Source organism: Patagioenas fasciata, chromosome 2 (assembly GCF_037038585.1).
Source record: "Patagioenas fasciata isolate bPatFas1 chromosome 2, bPatFas1.hap1, whole genome shotgun sequence".
In the NCBI taxonomy this organism is placed as follows: Eukaryota; Metazoa; Chordata; class Aves; order Columbiformes; family Columbidae; genus Patagioenas; species Patagioenas fasciata.
Window position 1 is genome coordinate 133045260 of NC_092521.1, and position 17975 is coordinate 133063234.

The 17975-nt window shown below is 44.9% G+C and overlaps 1 protein-coding gene across 1 annotated transcript in view; it reads left to right on the forward strand.

The window, feature by feature from the left end:
• The first annotated feature begins 4305 nt into the window (after nt 1-4305).
• Nucleotides 4306-17975, forward strand: part of JAZF1 (JAZF zinc finger 1) — a 191327-nt gene continuing 177657 nt past the window's right edge. The window contains exon 1 of the mRNA XM_065831413.2: nt 4306-4568. Coding sequence (XP_065687485.1) covers nt 4454-4568 — 115 coding nt within the window. The 5' untranslated portion in view covers nt 4306-4453. The remainder of the gene's footprint in view (nt 4569-17975) is intronic.

A 17975-nucleotide genomic window follows, 5' to 3' on the forward strand; every position in this document is an offset into this window, starting at 1 on the left:
AAGTATGACTTCTATAGTGTAAAAATTGGAACTGTCATAAGACTGTAAAAGTTTCACTGATTCATGTTGTCCTTGTGCAAGAGTCATAATAATCTTCTCAGTGATGCCCCACTATTATAAATGCAGCTGAAAAGAAGTACTTAAACTATGCTTTAAATATGACTTTGAAGCAAGTATTAGCTTTTCCTTACTATTTGACAGAGAAGTGCTGTCTTCAATAAAAGCCTTATCACCCTCAAAGCACCAAGGGCAGCAACTACCACGCTTTTAAAATTCAGACCTCTAGCCTCCCAGAGAGCATCAGGACAGGATAATCAGCTTTTGGGAATCCAGACCAGTGTGAGTGGCTGGTAGAAAGCTATCCTCAGCTAAGGTCCAGTAATTAGGGCAGTTAATCACCACGATATAACTACTAAGTTACTAGTAAAAATCAGTTATTAGAAAGACCAGGAGCCAGAAGTAATTGAAAAAGGTCTAACAGCCAGACCATCTAAGGAGACAAGGGATGCAAGACCCTAAACCCTCAGTTTAAGGAAGAAATGAAACAAAGTTACTTCAAACATGTTTCTTACTTTATCAAAATAGACTTAAAATGAGGCACAAAGATGTGAAGTTAGTGAAGAAAAGATGTAGCTGTAATATACACATTTATAAGCAGATAATCAGATGATCTAGAAATTTAGTCAATCAGCCCTCAGCCTTGTATGAAGGTCTAAATAGCAGCTCATCTTTCTCACGGGAGCCCTGCTCTAAGTTGCACCTAAGAAACTACCTAACCTGAAATAATTGTTAAACTAAGGGTCTCAAAACTAAGGGTCCTTCAAAATAACTTCAAAACCAAATAAAACAGGGTCAACCAGCCATTTGAGCTTTTTCTCAGCTTCATTTATTTGAAGTATCCTTTGAGATAGTTATTATCACCTCTGAAATGGACCTACTCAGCAATTAGCCTTGGCTTGACAAATCACTTGGGTCTAATTTCCATTTATTTCTCCCACAGGAAAAAATGGGGCAACTTCTGAGCACTTTCTCTTAGTTTGCCGGTTTGTCGTATGGATACTCTAGTTCTCCATCCTAGTAAACCTTGAATAAGAAAATAATTATTTGTAATAAAGAACTTTAAAATATATTGGATCAGATAACTTCTGAAAAGAAGCTTGATAAAACTACTCTGTCTCCCAGATAATTGAGGAAAGAACAACAAATACATGGGAAAGAGTATGCGTTCTCTCTATAAACACTTATTATCAGGACATAATGTATTTTGACTGTAATACATAGATGATAATATCGCCACAATGGTGAATCAGGAATGTGAAGAGTTAAGTTCAGGGCATTCTTCACTGGGTTTGTTCATGCCTGTCTGGCACAGCTTGGTCTCTTGCCTTGACACTGAAACCAGGGGCAGAAGGCCCTTGACTGTGCTGGGCAGAAAACCCTCCTGGCTTTATGGAAGAAACAAACAAACAAAACCAGGGAGACTGTTCCAAGTCCATAAGGAAAAAATATGAACTGGCTTAAGTATTCTAACTTCTAGTGAAGCCAGGAAAGCTGAATATCTACAAAATCTGGCCCTACAGCATAGGAGGAGTACTTACATAAAAAGATACTGACCTGAATCCTTACCCTGTGGGATACTGAACAACTCCTGAGTTTTCAGCTCTTCTCAACTGCTGCAAGTGTTAAGTGCTCTCCCTAGCTCAAAAGGTCTCAAAAATCCAGAGAACTTAGCAAACAATGAATGAAAAGAGACCCACAGCTAACTGAACAAGTTCACACATCAGAAAGCAATCATTACATTGTTTGTTACTAGCAGGTGGTTAACCATGAATGTTTATTAGTTGACAGCTACAAAACTACTTCTATTTCTTTGTAGGTGATCCGTCTTCTTTTTTTAATAGCTATTAAAAGTTATTGATACCAACCCCATGTCCATCACAGTTTTGTTTCATAACAAATAGATTGAATCACACATCTGTTGTCCTTGATCGATTAGCCACACTGTATTTTTGTATTTAATAACTCATTCTGATTAATCTTGATTTCCTGCCTTAGAAATTCTGTTTGAATTATGATGGTGATCAATGCTGAGCATGTCTACTCATATGCAAACAAAAATGTAAAATCTACAGTCCTGATATTGTTAACAGTGCTGAGGATCCATGCTTACCAAAACCACCAGGGTCTGAAAAAGGCCCATCTGTCTGACTGTACAGATAAGTCTCTAAAACTGCAACTTATTAGGGAAGATGCTTATCTTACCATTTTAGTCCTCTTTTGCACTCGCTATTTATTGCTTTATGTCTTGATCCACACAGGCTCTTGCACATATGTGATTTTGCAGTATTATTCATGACAGCACCTTGTGTAGCATGAGTTTCCAGGATCATGGTCTCAAGCAGGAATGATTCCTTCTTTGCTGAGTCAACTCATAGTGAGCAATTTCCTTCAATAACATCAGAAAGACAGCGGAGAAATTACAATAGTAACCTGTGAAGCAGCTACGCTTGAAACAGGTGGATCAAACAACAGATGCCTGATACCAAATTCTTTTGTATTACTCAAAAGAATTAGCCATTTTCATGAAATGCCTAACAGCAGTAGTGCCACAGCCCTCTAAACTACAGGCTGACCACGGTGAGTCTTGAAAAGGTACTGTGGGCTACCATGTGTCCATGTTATGTTTTTTTTTTAAGTGCAAACACTACAGTATTTTTACAGTTCTATGGTTCAGCATCACATGGCTGTGCAAACTCTGCTTACGCTGGGTTTATGCTTGCTTTTCTTCCATATAAACTAAATGGAGTGGATTCATACATCAAGAAAAATGCAACTGGAAGAAAGACAAAATAAAAAAATATTAAAGTGAACGTGTTAGATAATGGCTAAAATAAGCCACAAGATAAAGCTTGTTTTGTTTCCATGAATGACAGGTTCTCTGCTATACAGGACACCAGGAACCAGCATCAGGATTTTTCATACTTTAAGTAAATGGGCAAATGCTTATCTTTCCATTCACTAGCCATTCTCTGCAGTTTCAGGTATTGCTGTTCCTTGGCTCCCACAGCAATGCTAGGAACATCCCTACCTGCAATACAGTTACTAAAATGGGCAAAGACTCTGCTTATTCTTATGCACACACTTAATTTCACAGAGATGAGAACAGCTTGGGACTGTTACCCATCAGCAGGATCAGTGGAATCACTTATATCTGTACAATTAATAGAATCATATGCAGATTCTGAGGCTTTTTTTTAGTCACACTTTTGCTCAAAATTAATAATATTGTAGAACCGTATAAAAACAGAAAAAAAAGAGAGAGGTGATTATAAAACAGAAATGGGGGGGGGGGGGAGATCCTTCCTGACAAGTAATTTTTCCTCTCTCTTTTAATATTAAATAAAACTGTCTGCAAATTTAAGCCTAGGGAGACCTTCATTAGAATCAATTAATCAGTCAGCCTCTCTGCTGAATAGCTTTCTGGAGACAAGAAGTCAAATAGGGTTTGGGAGCGAGGGATGTGCGACTCCTGCCAACTTTCCCCCGCAGGTCCGCAGCCTCGCACCCCTGCCTCGCCCCAGTGGGCGCGCTAGCGGCCGCCGGCGGGAGGGATCCGGCGCGCGGGCTGTAACCGGCTGCTCTGGGGGCGCCGGAGGCCACCCAGCGGCGGGGAGACCCCGCTGCCCCCACGGCCCGGCCCGGCCGGCCGCAGGGCGTGCAGGTGCCTCGGGCCTCCGGTTCGCCGCCGGGCAGGTGAGGGCTGGGTCTGGCGGCCTGGGCTCCCCTCAGGGAAGGCGCGACCACCTCTCGGTTGGCTGTATCCCCACAATGAGGAGGAGGTGACAGCTGTGCCAGGAGCCAACTCCCGGCGGCCGGGACAGCCCCTCGGGGCGGACACCACCTTCCCAGCCCTAGCCCCAGCTCCCCTCACCCCGCCGACCGCTACAGCAGCCCCCGACCCCGCCGTCGCGGGGCTGAGGGGGAAAGTTAGCGGTGGGGCGCGCCCTCCTGCCCTCCCCACCCCGGCTCGGTGCCGGACGGCGGCTTCCACCGCCCCCGCGGCGAGGAGGCGCGGGTGTTCCCCGGCGGTGGCGGGCGTGGAGGGCGGCCCGGGTGCCCTGCTCCTCCCGCTGCCGGCGGCCGCCGCCGGGGCAGCACAGCTGTTACAGAGCCGCGCTGGTCCCTCCTCCCAGCTGCGGCTGCCTCATCTCCCCCCACCCAGCCCGTCCCTCCCCTCCGCCGCTCCCGACGCTGCTGCTGCTGCTGCTGCTGCTGCCGCCGCCACCTCCTCCTCCTCCTCCTCCTCCTCCTCCTCCCCACCCCCACCCTCTCTCTCTCGCTCCCCATCTCTCTCTCTCTCTCCGTCCCGTTCCCCCCTGCCCCCGCCTCTCCCCGCCCTGCCGCCGCCGGCCCTGGCAGAGCAGGCACCGCAGGGGGATCTCGATGTAACACCATGACAGGCATCGCCGCCGCCTCCTTCTTCTCCAACGCCTGCAGGTTTGGGGGCTGCGGGCTCCACTTCCCAACCCTGGCGGAGCTCATCGAGCACATCGAAGACAACCACATCGGTGAGTGCCCCGCGGGGCAGGGGCCGCGGCCAGGGCAGGGCAGGCGTGGGGAGCGTGGGGGCCGCGTGTGCGGTGGCGGCGGGGCGAGGGGGGGGGCACAAGGTGCAGTGGGAGCTGGGGCGCGGTGGCGGCAGCCGGGGAGTGAGGCAGGGAGGGTGGCTGGCGAGGAGTGGCAGGAGGGGTCCTGCGGGCGACGTGGAGGGCTCCTCGGGGAGGCGGCGTGTGGCGCGGCGGCATGGGTGGGTGCGGGGGTGGCGTGCAGCCCGCCGGCCCTGGCGAGGGGGAGTTAGTTTGCATTGGCAGGAGGGACCGCAGAAGCCCGGAGGAGGCGGTGGAGGAGGGAGGAGGACGGGCACAGCACGCCGCCTGCTGCTTCCGCCCCGGCTCTGGCTGTCAGGGCTCCGGGGAGGGAGGGAGCCGCCGCCGCGGCAGCCATTCCGCTTCCTCCTCCTCCTCCTCCTCCCGCCGCCGCCACTGCGTCCTGTCAGCGCTGTTGCTAGGTGTGGTGGGGAGGACGGGTCGCGCTCCGGCCGCACCGGCCGCCGCAGCGCGGGAGGCGCCTCTCGGCGGAGAGACGGCGTGAGGGAGGCCGGGGCCGCCGGCGCGGTGGGCGTGGAGGGAGGGCTGGCGGCGGGGGACGGGCGGGAGGCCCGGCGGCGGCAACGGGGGGGCTGGCGGCCCGCGCCACCGGTGCAGCCCCTGGGGCCGGTCAGGCGGGAGGCGAAGGTGGCCGTGCTGGCACCCGCTGCCGTTAGCCGCGGAGCCCAGGCCAGGCCGCGGAGGACGGGCCGGACAGCGCCGCGCTGGATCATCACCTGTGGGCTCCCCCTGCGCCGCGACACGGCCGCTGCCCGGGCGGCCGCCGCCCTCCGCTCCCTTCGGCCGCTCGTCCCGCCGGGGCCGCGGGGGCGGGGAGGCCGCCGGGCCTGCGGGCGGCGGGGCGATGACTCGTCAGTGCCTTCCCGGCGAGGGCGCCTCATGGGCGGCGGGCGGGAGCGTGCGCAGGGGCCGCCGGGGCCGCCCCTCGGCAGCGCGGGCGGCGCCCGGGGGAGGAGGGGGCGGCGCGGCGGCTGGCCGGCCCTGGGCGCCAACTTTCTCTCCCTTTTCCGAGGGGACCGGTCTGCGTGCGCCCGGCCGGGCCTGAGGCGTGTCGGCGGGGGGCGGAGGGTCTGCCAGCCGGCAACGAGCCTCCCGCTCCGGCTTCTGGGCAGAGCATCTCGTCCCTGCGCCGTCCTCAGCCGGGCACGGCACCGCCGGCCCGCAGCTCTGCTCTCTTGCCTCGGCAGGTGTGCTGCCCTGGCTTCTAGGCGACTTCCCCTCTGAAACTTCCCAACTTTCTCTTTTTGCTAATAAAATACAGAGCTTAGGCTGTCAAAAACTGAGCTAATTCTTTGAAACAGACCCAAGTTCGAAAATCTGGGGAAAATATAGAAGTTTTAAGTGCCCCTAGACTGAAAGCTCATGTCTTTCACTGGAACTGTAAGGAAGCCACATGCTGCAACAAAATGATGAACCTACAGTGCATTTCAGTTTAATAAGTTTTAATACCTGAATACCTGAAAAAAATCGCTGAAGTTTAAATGGCAAATGTAACGTTACATTAATGTAATGTTACAGGTCAGCGAGATGAAAGGTGTGGTTCTCATAATTATCACGATGCCTCGTATGAGGTAACAAAACCACATACCACAAAACTCTGTAATTTATGACTCGACGTGGTGCGAGCACACTGTTGTGATATTGTTGGGGTTTTTTTTAATCTCTGATTCTTAGCTTTTCCTACACCGTGCATCACATTACACCCAAACTTAAGGTTTGTAAGTCATCTTGAGTGTCCCCCAAGTGGAATTTCAGTCCCTAGGTGCCACTGACCACAGGGTGTCAGAAAAGAGAGTCCAGCCCATGTGGTCTGTGTGTTGCTCTTTAATCCCTAGTGAGTGGTTCTTCACAGAGAGGAGAACTATATACTGCAATTTCTTAATAACTGCATCCAGTGTTCATTACTTTTTGCCATCTCAAAATTAGGAAACCATTACAGATTCAGCACACATATACACTTAACTGAGTGTCATTTGCAATTACTTGCAGGGCACAGAACTGAAACTTTGCACGTATGATGTCACACATGGAGCTGATTGAGCATGAACTGGTGGAGAATGACATAAGGCTGCTCATGCTTCATCTTTAATGTTTCACCTCAGGCAGGTGACGTCAGGTTAAACTTCACCTGCTTGTGAATACAAAATGTGGGTATGTTGCTCACCTGTATCAAACACTGGAAAAATCAGCAGGGAGTTGCACCAGACACCGAGTGTGGACCCCAGTTCTCTTGTGGAGGCTCAGTTGTGTGGTTTGGTGCATGTGGTGGGCTCCTGGCACAGCCTGAATGAGGAGGATCTATGAAAACTCACCAGACAAGCACTCATTCAAAAAGTGATTAACCTTTCTGGAGGCAGCTGGGAAATAAAGGAATAAACATCTGAATAGGAGCTTATGTTGGAATTACTTTTTCAGTCTGATGCAAAGTGTCCAGTGTTTGCCATCATACAGGTCTAGAAATGTGCACTGAAATTTGTCATGTTAAAAATTGACTGTAGGTTTTGGCATATAGAGCAAAGAGTAAAATGCCATGTAAACCATACATTGCTTTGGACATTCAGTGTGTGCTGCAGCAATAAAGAAAACTTGATTGAGTTATTTTCTGTTATTAGTTTAAACTGAAGTGGGCAATTGCTGGGCAGACGGTGTTACAGCACAGATAACAAACTTGATGCTGCAAACAGCTCTGTGTGGGGAGACGCGTGTGGCACGGGCTCTTGATGGTCTGCATGCTGCAGTGCTGCTGCTCTGCCACATTTCATAAGATGGGTTCATAATCCTTCACGTTATCAGTGGAGAGATGGAAAGAATTTGGTCATTTTTCAGAGCTGTATTGCATCTCCAAAAAAGTGGGAACAAGTACTTATCAAGGGATCTTTTTGTGGTCAACCTTTCAAAAAAGACTAAATTTAGTATAAGGAAACACTTTTGTGGCATTCTGGGGACAGAACATATTTGGTTTCTGAGGGCTTCAATAGTTGGTTTCCTTACTCATAAATTAATAATCACATGGTAATGAAATAATTTGGTGTACAGTGGTTTGTTTGGGTTTTTTTTTCTTTCCCTCTGTCCTGTGTCTTAGTGACCACCTGATAAATTGCCAGTTACTTGAAAAACTATCGATGTGGATAACCTTAGGAGAGTTGTGCTCGTCAGATGAAATATTCGGCTCTGAGATGGTGCTACTTGCCCATCAGCATATCAGTTGCATTCTGGGTCTTGCATTTATGTATTGAAGACTTCTGAAGAGTTAGGCTAGCTCAGCAGCGCTGCTCTAGGATGTTCTGGAAGGCCTTACCCGTGTCCTCTGCAACGCAATCATGTTCAGCAGGAGCAGCTCTTTTAAGTCTGTAAAATAGACATTGGTTTAAAACTGCTGATTAGTGAGCCTTCCCTACTAGTGTGTTGTTACCTTCTTTGCCAGTGTGCTGAGAAGGGGGCTTTTAGTCTGCTTTGCTAGGCTGTCTCCCTGCCTCTTGGTTTTGGCTGCTCCGATCCCTTACAGGTGGTTTGGTTAACTTTCTTGATGTCTCTAGTCTGTGAGCAAAAGGCCTAATTTACTGCCAGTTGCCAGATTCACACTGTACAATGGAAGGGACTTAATCCAGTCAGTTCCCCAGAATACTGTCAGGAGAGGAATAAAAGACCCCAAACCACCAACCCTGAACTGCTGAGTATTCAGCTGTGGCAGCATGGCAAATTTTATTGCATTTCTGCAATCCTAGTAGTGTCTTCAGCTGTGATGTTAGGAATGGCACCTCTGGTCCCACAGAGCATTTCTGAAATTACATTTAAGTCTTAACTTGGGCATTCTTCCTCAATCTACTCATAGTCAAATTGCATCCTTTAGAGTGGGGATCAAGTAGCTCCCTAAAGCTAGTTACCAATACAATACAAAGTTTACTCTGATGCTGAAGACCATTATTTAAATGGAATCTCTTAATCAGATTTTGACAATATCACCTTATTTTAATTTTTGTTTTGTATTTATAGTCAAATAATATTTTTAATCATGTGTGCAGATGAGGTTGTTGCCTGTATGAGCCACTGTGTGTTCACTTGGTTCGTGATGAGTACTGACATGCCCTATGCACCTGTGTAGCTGTATGGTTTGTTGGAGCAGTCCTGCTTCTCTGACACTCATCAAGCATAGAGGAAATGAATATGAATAAAATGAGTTGTCTGAACATGGTCTCAAAGAGATGGAAGAATGGATAGGAAGAGATACAAAGAATAAATCTGAAGACACTCTTAGCCTTAGTGGATGCAGAGTTTGTTAATTGCATCACACTGAAACTGCTAGAAGAACTTGAAGACAATAAGAAAAAATGCTGTCTTCTTATACGGTATTTACCTGGACTAATAGGATCTACTGTCACTGAACCTTTCATCATGACTTTGTGAGAAGTCCCGGTGTTGGATAGTTTCCAGTGAGATATTTGTGTTGTATCACTGTCGGAACTGAGAGCTGTGATGCTTCTCATCTAAGTCAACCGATTCCCAAATATTAGGATGGGACCTGCAGCATAACAGCACAGCACTTGCAGTGGGAGCAGAGGCACCTGCTTTTCTAAGTGTTAGGATTAGTGGGAAAAATAAGACTTCTTCAATAAAAGAATAGTTGCAGAAGACAGACCAAAATCTTATGTATAAAATACTACCCATCTGGAAGGTTCAGGTCATATGAGGGGGAAAGAGGCTTCTGAAATTCTGTGTCTGGTGGTAACTTTGGCATCTGCTACCTTCAGAGACTTCAGTTCTTATTTAATATTAGGCAGTCAAGGGGCCAAATTCCTCAGCAAGGATGTCAAGTGGTTTCATAATCCATTGGCTGGATGTATGCAGCTTGGTTAAAGTTGACCCTTTCAGTATTTTCTCAGAAATGTTAATAAAGGTTGGGCTGTGTCCTCACTTTGATAGTAAAAGGTGTTGGGTTACAAGCTGGCTGTGAACCCATGCGAAAATGGCATTTGGTATTGCTAAAATGTTTGCTGTGCCCCCTTCTCTTGGGTTTCCCAAACTTCCACCAGCATATTGGGTAAAGCGCAATAAATGTAGATGACAGGCTCTGTATTGGAGGTCACAGTGTGTCATGCAAAACAAACATAAAAGATAGAACCTTTTTATGTTAGTGATGACGACAAGGGGCTTCAGTAGTCATGGAAGGCCTAGTAAACTTAAGCCTGTATGAAAGATTTCATTCACTTAAAGCTGAGCTTTTTAGAAGAGTGTGAACGTCGTCTAAGCGATTACTGTCATGTACCTCTTTTTTAGCATTTTGCTTAATGTTAATGTTCAGAGTTGAGATGGGCGTTTTTGAAGAAGTGGTAGATCTTAAACCAGGGTTTTTTACACTGAGAGTGATATGGCAACCAGGTATATGGGATGTTCTGCTCAGTGTCTGGAACTCAGAGGGCAGACCTGTGCCTAATTGCCATGCTGTGTAATATGCATAAACCTGTGGCCTTGCAAAATGAATGAAGAATTATGTGTATTTACCTAAGCAGTAGTACTAATTGTTGTTCATGGAAAGCAACTAGAAAATCCTAATTGTGACTATGTTGATTTAATGTTCATCCTCTGTCCAGTACTTCTACAACTGTAGTTTTTGTTATTATGGAAAAAGGATTTCACAGTGATACGGAAAGATGTATATTCCAAGGATGTTGCTCTTTCACTTCACAAGTTGGTGTGGTGAGGAAAGCTCTTCTACTTCAGGAAGGCTTTTCTGTCAGAGTCTTTTTTGACTAACAGTTCTGTGGATTTTCCCCTACTCATAATCTTGAGCAGAGCAGGAGTTTGGATTATTTTGCAGTTCCAGGTATGGTTTCCTTTGTTGTTTGAGTTTTAATTTAAATAATGATAAAATGTAGGTGCAATGTTTGTAAGAAATTCTAGGAGGTAAATGGAATTGCCATTAAACTTGAGCTAAAACATTATTTTTGATACTTTTGCGACATGAAATACATTCTTGTTCTGAGGTTACAAAGTGCACTGAGGCTAAAGCAGAAAGAGTTTTAATGGCGTGAAGTTTGAATGGTGTATTTCGTGGGAAGACAGGGCTGAAAACAAACATCTGTGAACATGATGCAAACTGAATTTTCCTTTCTAAGACTGAAGGCCTCACATAAAGCCAGCAGATATCTTGTCTTTTTTGTCTGTTGGCTTGAGTGGCTTTGGGTGAGGCCCTTTGCAGGGCTGCATCCCTACCCTCGGCAGGGATCTCTCCTCTTGGACACCAGCAGACCTAAACAAATTCGAGTTAGAAAATGAAAAACTGGAAGAACATCAGACAGCTTGTAGCAGTTGTGTTATACCTCATGTGTGTAGGGCATATTAACTTTGGGGGGAAGTTTATGGTGACTAGCATGTCTGCTCTTCAGAACATGAGAGGGTGTTTTCATAGCTAACCTGCAGTCCTTAAGAGAAATGTAAAATAATCAGGTGGCTGCCAGTCACATGATCTTTTCTTCACTTCCATTTCTTGAGGAATGTTAAAAAAACAGGGATTGTATAATGAAAAATAATTTGAGGAAGAGATGATGCAAGAAGATGAAGAAACATACCTGTTCAATCTGGAGGCAATCTTACCTACCATTCCTTCCTGCAAAGCCAAACAAGTAATCAAAAATATTTTGTATCAAGCTGCAGAATAGTTTTTATGCAAAAGAAATAAGCACTGGTGGCCAACTGCTTCCAATGTACTCTCTATGTTGCTCCTGAATGTGCTTTCCTTTATTTAGCATTATTTTTCTTGAATAAGCCATATTTCACTGAGAATTGATTTTCTTTGTCTCTGGTAAGCACAGGTAATTAAAAGTTTAGATGGTAAACATCTAAGTAGCAACTATATACACTTTGAAAAAGGCAGAGACAAAGACTTTAATGTTCATTTGAAATGATGGCAATTAGAGAATTGATCTGATAAGTCAGCTGTGTTTAACAAAAAAAGTCCTTGGTTTTAAGGGAACGTCTCTGAATAATTTCACAATTAAAATTAAACAAATGAGTCCTGTTACTCAGTGTCTAATTCTATCCTGAGACTTCTGCAAATACTTCAGGGAAGTACATATGGTTTATTAAACTCATCTTTAGTTACAGGAGGCTGGAGCAATATTCTGGTCTGTAGAATGGAAGAAATATTCTAATTTATGGTTTAATGATTTTCTTTTATATTAATTTTTGTTGTTTTCACCCTGAATTCGTAGGAGGCTTCTTCTTAGCTTAGTGCCATGATAAACAAGGAGAATAGATTTCTTCATCAAAGATGCTGATGACACCGTGGTGCTGTTTGTGTCTCCAATGAGTGCCCAAGATAGGGTACATTACTACTGTGCTGTTTAATTTAAGATATTGTAACTCATTAAAGAATGAATTGACTTAAATACAGGTGTTAGTTATATCTCTTTAATGTTCTGTCTTGTGTTACAAAGGATGGAGTAGAAATTGAAGAAGTTGTTGTTTAATGGAAATTTTAAATTTAGAAGAAAATCGGTTTTAATTGAAAAAATTGTGTGGGATCTTGAAGCCAATCTGGTCAGTTCTCTGTGGCTAAAAAGCGTAGAATTTAATTGTGGATGAATTTTGAAGTATTTCTTCTGATTTTGAGAATGACTTCACTGCATGGTAATAGAGGCCATCTTATGTTATAAGAATTTTTTGTGAAAAAATGAGCACTTTCATTTTGAAATGTTGGCATTGATGAAGCTGCTCTTTTTCTTCTTCTTTTTTTAAATTTAGGAAATATTTGGACACGTCTGAGATTCCCTCTTGCTTTTTTTTTTTCTTTTTTTTTTTTTTGTTTCTTTTTTTCTTTCTTTCCCCAAGACTACTTTGTTGAGCTTGAGTAAGCTACAAACATTTATTTTCCTTCTGGAAATACTTTTTTTTTTTCCCCAACATATTTTGACAGATAGTGAGTATTCATCAAAAGAAAATAGAACTGCTGATAGAATAGACTTTCTGTGTTGGAAAGGACCTGTAACAATTATCTGCTCCAACTGCAAATATCCGAGTATGCCCTGGAAAGGAGAAATAAATGTAAAGTATCACTTATTTCTTCAGCAGTGTGTAATGTAGTCACCATCTTATTATACTTTCTGGGAATTATCCCCGCAGCAGCAAGTGAAGCTGTAGCCCAGAAACCAGGAGGTGGAACATTTGAGACGCAAGATCCAGTTTCGCTGCTAGATGAGATCGGTGTGGGTACACAAATGTGAACTCAGCCCCTCTTGTGGTTGATGGCAGTGACATTCAGTGGAGAAAACCACTCTGTGTCATTTTTCCAGTCATCCGTTTTGATGCAGTCCTGCTGTGTATCTTCATCAGGGAGTGTGTGTGTGTATTAGCGTTACGGGAGCAACCTCCAGATGCACTGAAAGGCTCCTGTATACTTCAGGCGCTTGCCTGCTTGCAGGTGAAAGCCGCACACCAAATTACTGAGGTCTACCCTTGCTTTCTTTGTCAGCAGACCAAAGGACTGACATTGATACAAGGAAATTTGGTGACAAACTTACAGAGAAACCCTGCATTGCAGAGAGGGACCTGGGAGTTCTGTTTGATAGCATGTTGACCATGAGCCAGCAATGTGCCCTTGTGGCCAAGAAGGCGAATGCTATTCTGAGGTGCATTAGGAAAAGTGTGACCAGCAGGTCGAGGGAGGTTATCTTTCCTGTCTATGCTGCCTTAGGGGGCCACTTCTGGCGTGCTGTGTCCAGTTCTGGGCTCCCCAGTTTAAGAAGGACAAGGAATTACTGCAGGGAGTCCAGTAGTGAGCCAGAAAGATGATTAGGAATTTGGAGCATCTTTCTTATGAGGAGAGACTGAGAGAGCTGGGTCTGTTCAGCCTGGAGAATGCTGAGACAGGATCTCATCAATGTTTATAAATATCTCAAGGGTGGATGTCAAGAAGATGGGACCAGACTCCTTTCAGTGGTGCCCAATGATAGGATGGGGGGCAACGGGCACAGACTGAAGCATAGGAGGTACCATCTGAATATGAGGAGAAATTTCTTTATTTTGAGGGAACTGGAACAGGCTGCCCAGAGACACTGTGGAGTCTCTTTCTTTGGAGACAGTCAAAACCCACCTGGACACATTCCTGTGCAATCTACTCTAGGTGAACCTGCTTTAGCAGGTGGGTTGGACTAGATGATTTCCAGAGGTCCCTTCCAACCCCAGCCATTCTGTGATTATGTGAATTTTACATTTTTTTTTTCTAGGAATCTGTTAGAGAGGTGTTGCAGCTTCTGTTACTTGCTGTTGAGGAGTGTCTGCTACCTCACAGGCATCACTGATTGTTGTTTAACTGGGTGATGTGAGAGTTGTTAGAGTCCCAGCTTTGATGCAAAAAAACCCAAACCCTCAACCAAACAAAACCAAGCAAAGCAAACAAACCCCCTGCTTGTATACCAGTCTGTATTTCAGTTTGGGGCCATGGAGCTTTTCTTTCTGTTTGTCCTGTTAAGATCTTGGGATGCCTGCAGAAGCTTCCTAAGGAAGCTCCAGGTCTTCATTATGTCAACTTTGGTTTTGCATAGAGGGAGGGAAAAGATAAGTGGAGTTCTAAGGAAAATCCCAAATAACTGCTTTTCCTCGTAAATTTGTTTGGGCTGTATTGCAAGAGCGTCCTGACTCACTTAATGACTATGCTAATGTGAAAAAGATGGATTTGTGGAAGGGGAGCGAACAGTCTCCGCAGCAGCAACAGCACAGCAAGGGGACAAGGCTCAGGAGCTGCTGCTTTGTGCTCTCATGTTGGGGGTTATTCACCCAAATGCAGAGTACCATGGACATGGCAGGGTGGACCAGGCAGTTGACAGCTTCATTGACAGTAACAAATTCTGTAAAAATTGCTGAGAACTACTGTGAAATGTGAAGGGAAAAGGAAAGCTAAAAAGTATTTAAAATCCCATGGTTGCATGGCATTTCAGGGAGGAACTAGAATGGTCTGGTGTCTTCTACCATAGTTTTAAGTGCTCTGTGCTCCTGGGAAGACACAGGGGAAGGTAGTGGTGTGGTTGTGGAAGATGGGAAGATAACGTTACATGGGTTTTTCTATATACACTTTTATTTCACAAGACTACGCTAGGGGGTCTTCCTTTTTCTGTGCTCAGTGTAAGCACTTGCTCTATTTTAGAGAGACTTCCTAGCTGTGCTGTAGGACTCCTTCCACACAGTCCTAGCATTGTTAATAATTGCATTTTCCTTACACCTCAGAAAATCTCTTAAATTGACTAAGTACTCCTGAACTGTGCGAATGCTCTCACAGATGGAAAATGCCAACACTGTAGCTGTATTAGTCCTCATGCTTTATCTTCAGCAGCCAGGCTTAACAGCAGTTCCAGATCTTGGTCTCTGTTCTAGTGCAGCTATCCGTAGAGTTAGCAACCTGTACCTAACGTCTTGTTCTCATTTCAGCTCTCCAGAATAACCCCTTTCTCGCTGGCAAGTTTTTTGTGAGGTTGTGAAGAGCCTGTCTTCAGAACAGAGCAAATACCCCGTCTTTGCTGAAAGGTACCTTGGGGCAATTACCCAGGGCTCTCTTTAGACCAGATTCAGGGGGGAGACAAAGTCTATGTTGGACACCGTGATATGGAACATAGTTAAATGCCAAGGAGTTTTAGTGGCTCGCTCAACCCGCTTCCAGAGCCAGGGTAAATAAGGAGAGCTTGTTCAGGTGTGCAACAATAACTGGATGCCTAGGATGGAGAGAAGGTATTTGTTGCCATTACCTTGTGTGGCTATCTTTAGTTGCATTCTTGTATTTAATATTAAGTGGTTGGATTTTAATTAAAATTGCCTTTAAACGGTCTTTCGTGATGAATTCTAGTTTTGTAGCCATTCTCGTGCCTTCGTTAGAAATCATTGTGAAAGAGGTGGGCGAGAAGTTCTGTATCTGCTTTTGCTACACCTGAACTGTACATACAGCCTCCAATGCATTTCACAGGGTTGCTCACTGCTACTAAGTACCATGGAGATGAAGAAATGCTGCTTCCCTGACCCTGACTATATGGAAGCCATAGCATTCGCATTATTCTCCCCTGACCCCACCAAGCCCAAACCCCTGAATATTGGAAAGGACTGTTGGCTGCAATGATATGAGTGGCTCTAAAGCATGCTTGGTACCTCGTGAATTCAAGTTTGAGCCCAAAAACATAATTTGCAATTGCTTATTCTGTAGTAGCAGGTGTACATAAATATTGAAGGTGTGTTAGCATCTGTTTATATTAGGTTGGTGCAAAAGTAATTGCGGTTTTTGCATTGTTGAAATTTGCCATTTGATATTGGAATACATTCTTAAATGTGGCTATGCTATACATCATTTTAATGTGCCTTTCTCGCTTTATGTTTTTTTGCCACTGACTTATTACATGCTATTTATTTTATATTTCAGACTATGGAAATGATGTTAGACAAAAATCAAATTTGAGCAGTTTTCTTATTCGAGTTCAAAATGGGTCATAAAGCAGCAGAGGCAACTCGCAACATCAACAGTGCATTTGGCCCAGGAACTGCTAACAAATGTACAGTATGGTGGCGGTTCACTAAGTTTGGCAAAGGAGATGAAAGCGTTGAAGATGAGGAGTGTAGTGGCCAGCCATCCAAAGCTGATAATGACCGAGAGCAACCATCGAAGCCGATCCTCTTACACAAGAAGTTGCCAAAGAACTCAACGTCGGCTGTTCTACAGTTGTTTGACATTTGAAGCAAACTGGAGAGGTGAAAAAGCTCGAAGTGGATGCCTCGTGAGCTGACCGAAAATCAAAAACATTGTCGTTTTGAAGTGTCATGTTCTCTTATTCCACATAAAAACAACGAACCATTCCTTGATCTGATTGTGACGTGCAACGAAAAATGGATTTTATGTGACAACCAATGACGAGTAGCTCAGTAGTTGGACCAAGAAGAACCTCCAAAGCGCTTCCCAAAGTGAAACTTGCACCAAAAAAATGTCACGGTTACTGTTTGGTGGTCTGCTGCGGTCTGATCACTCTAGCTTTCTGAATCCCCGTAAAACCATTACATCTGAGAAGTCTGCTCAGCAAATTGATGAGATTGCACCAAAAACTGTAATGCCTGCAGTTGGCATTGGTCAACAGAAAGGGCCAAATTCTTCTCCATGAAAACACCTCAACTGCACATGGCACAACCAGCGCTTCAAAAGTGGAATGTGTTGGGCTACAAAGTTTTGCCTCATCTGCCATATTCACCTGACCTCTCACCAACCGACTGCCATTTCTTCAAGCATCTCGTCAACTTTTTGCAGGGAAAAGGCTTCCACAGCCAGCAGGAAGCAGAAACTGCTTTCCAAGAGTTCATCAAATCCCGAAGCATGGATTTTTACACTACAGGAATAAACAGACGTATTTCTCATTGGCAAAAATGTGTTGACTGTAATGGTTCCTATTTTGATTAATAAAGGTGTGTTTGAGCCTCGTTATAATGATTTAAAATTCACGGTCCAAAACCGCAATTACTTTTGAACCAACTTAATCTCTGGTGGTGGTGTGTGGCTAGAACCATGGCGTGGAATTGAGTATACAGTTTTCTAGAAAGTATTGTTAGCTTACGTGGTGTGATAATTTTAAATCTGTTATGCAGTCATTGTATTCCATTAGACTTGTTATATCAATAATTAGGGACAATAATTCACACTGACCTTTCTGCATGTGTAATTTTAAAATATTAATTGTAATTGAAGACCAAGTAAATGTTTCTTTCAGAATCCTGCAGATATGCAGGTGGTGGTGAAGATAAAAAGTGAGAACTGAAGAGAGGTGGTTAGGAAGAGCCCACATATTTAGTTTGGTTTTGGCAAATTGACACAAGGTAGTAAGCTGCAGTAGTGAGAAGAAAAACCTTCCAGTACCTGTAATTTGGGACGACAGTTGCGTGGGATTAATCATCCTTTTGTGACTGAAAAAACACCATATATACTGGGGGTGGAATGAAAAAAAATAGTTGTTTTCTATTCTGTGATGACCTGTGGAACAAAGGCAGACTTTTACATCTCCCCTCTGTTTTCTCCTAGCTTTGCTTCCTAAACCAGGAAAATTCAACTCCTCTCATCCCCTGCCACTGTTCTCATCTGCCAAGCTCTGACTGGTGGTGGAAGGAAAGAGGTTATAAATTCCATGCCTAGCTGTTACTGTCTGTGGAGGAAACTCTGCTCAGGCATTGTTTAACTACTGATAACCAGTTATGTTCAGCAGAGCGTTCTGCTGTGTGTACACACAGACCACAGACTTTCGTTCTGGGTGTCCCCAAGTGGTTTGCCCTTTGCATAGTAAGTATCCACCTGGAAAG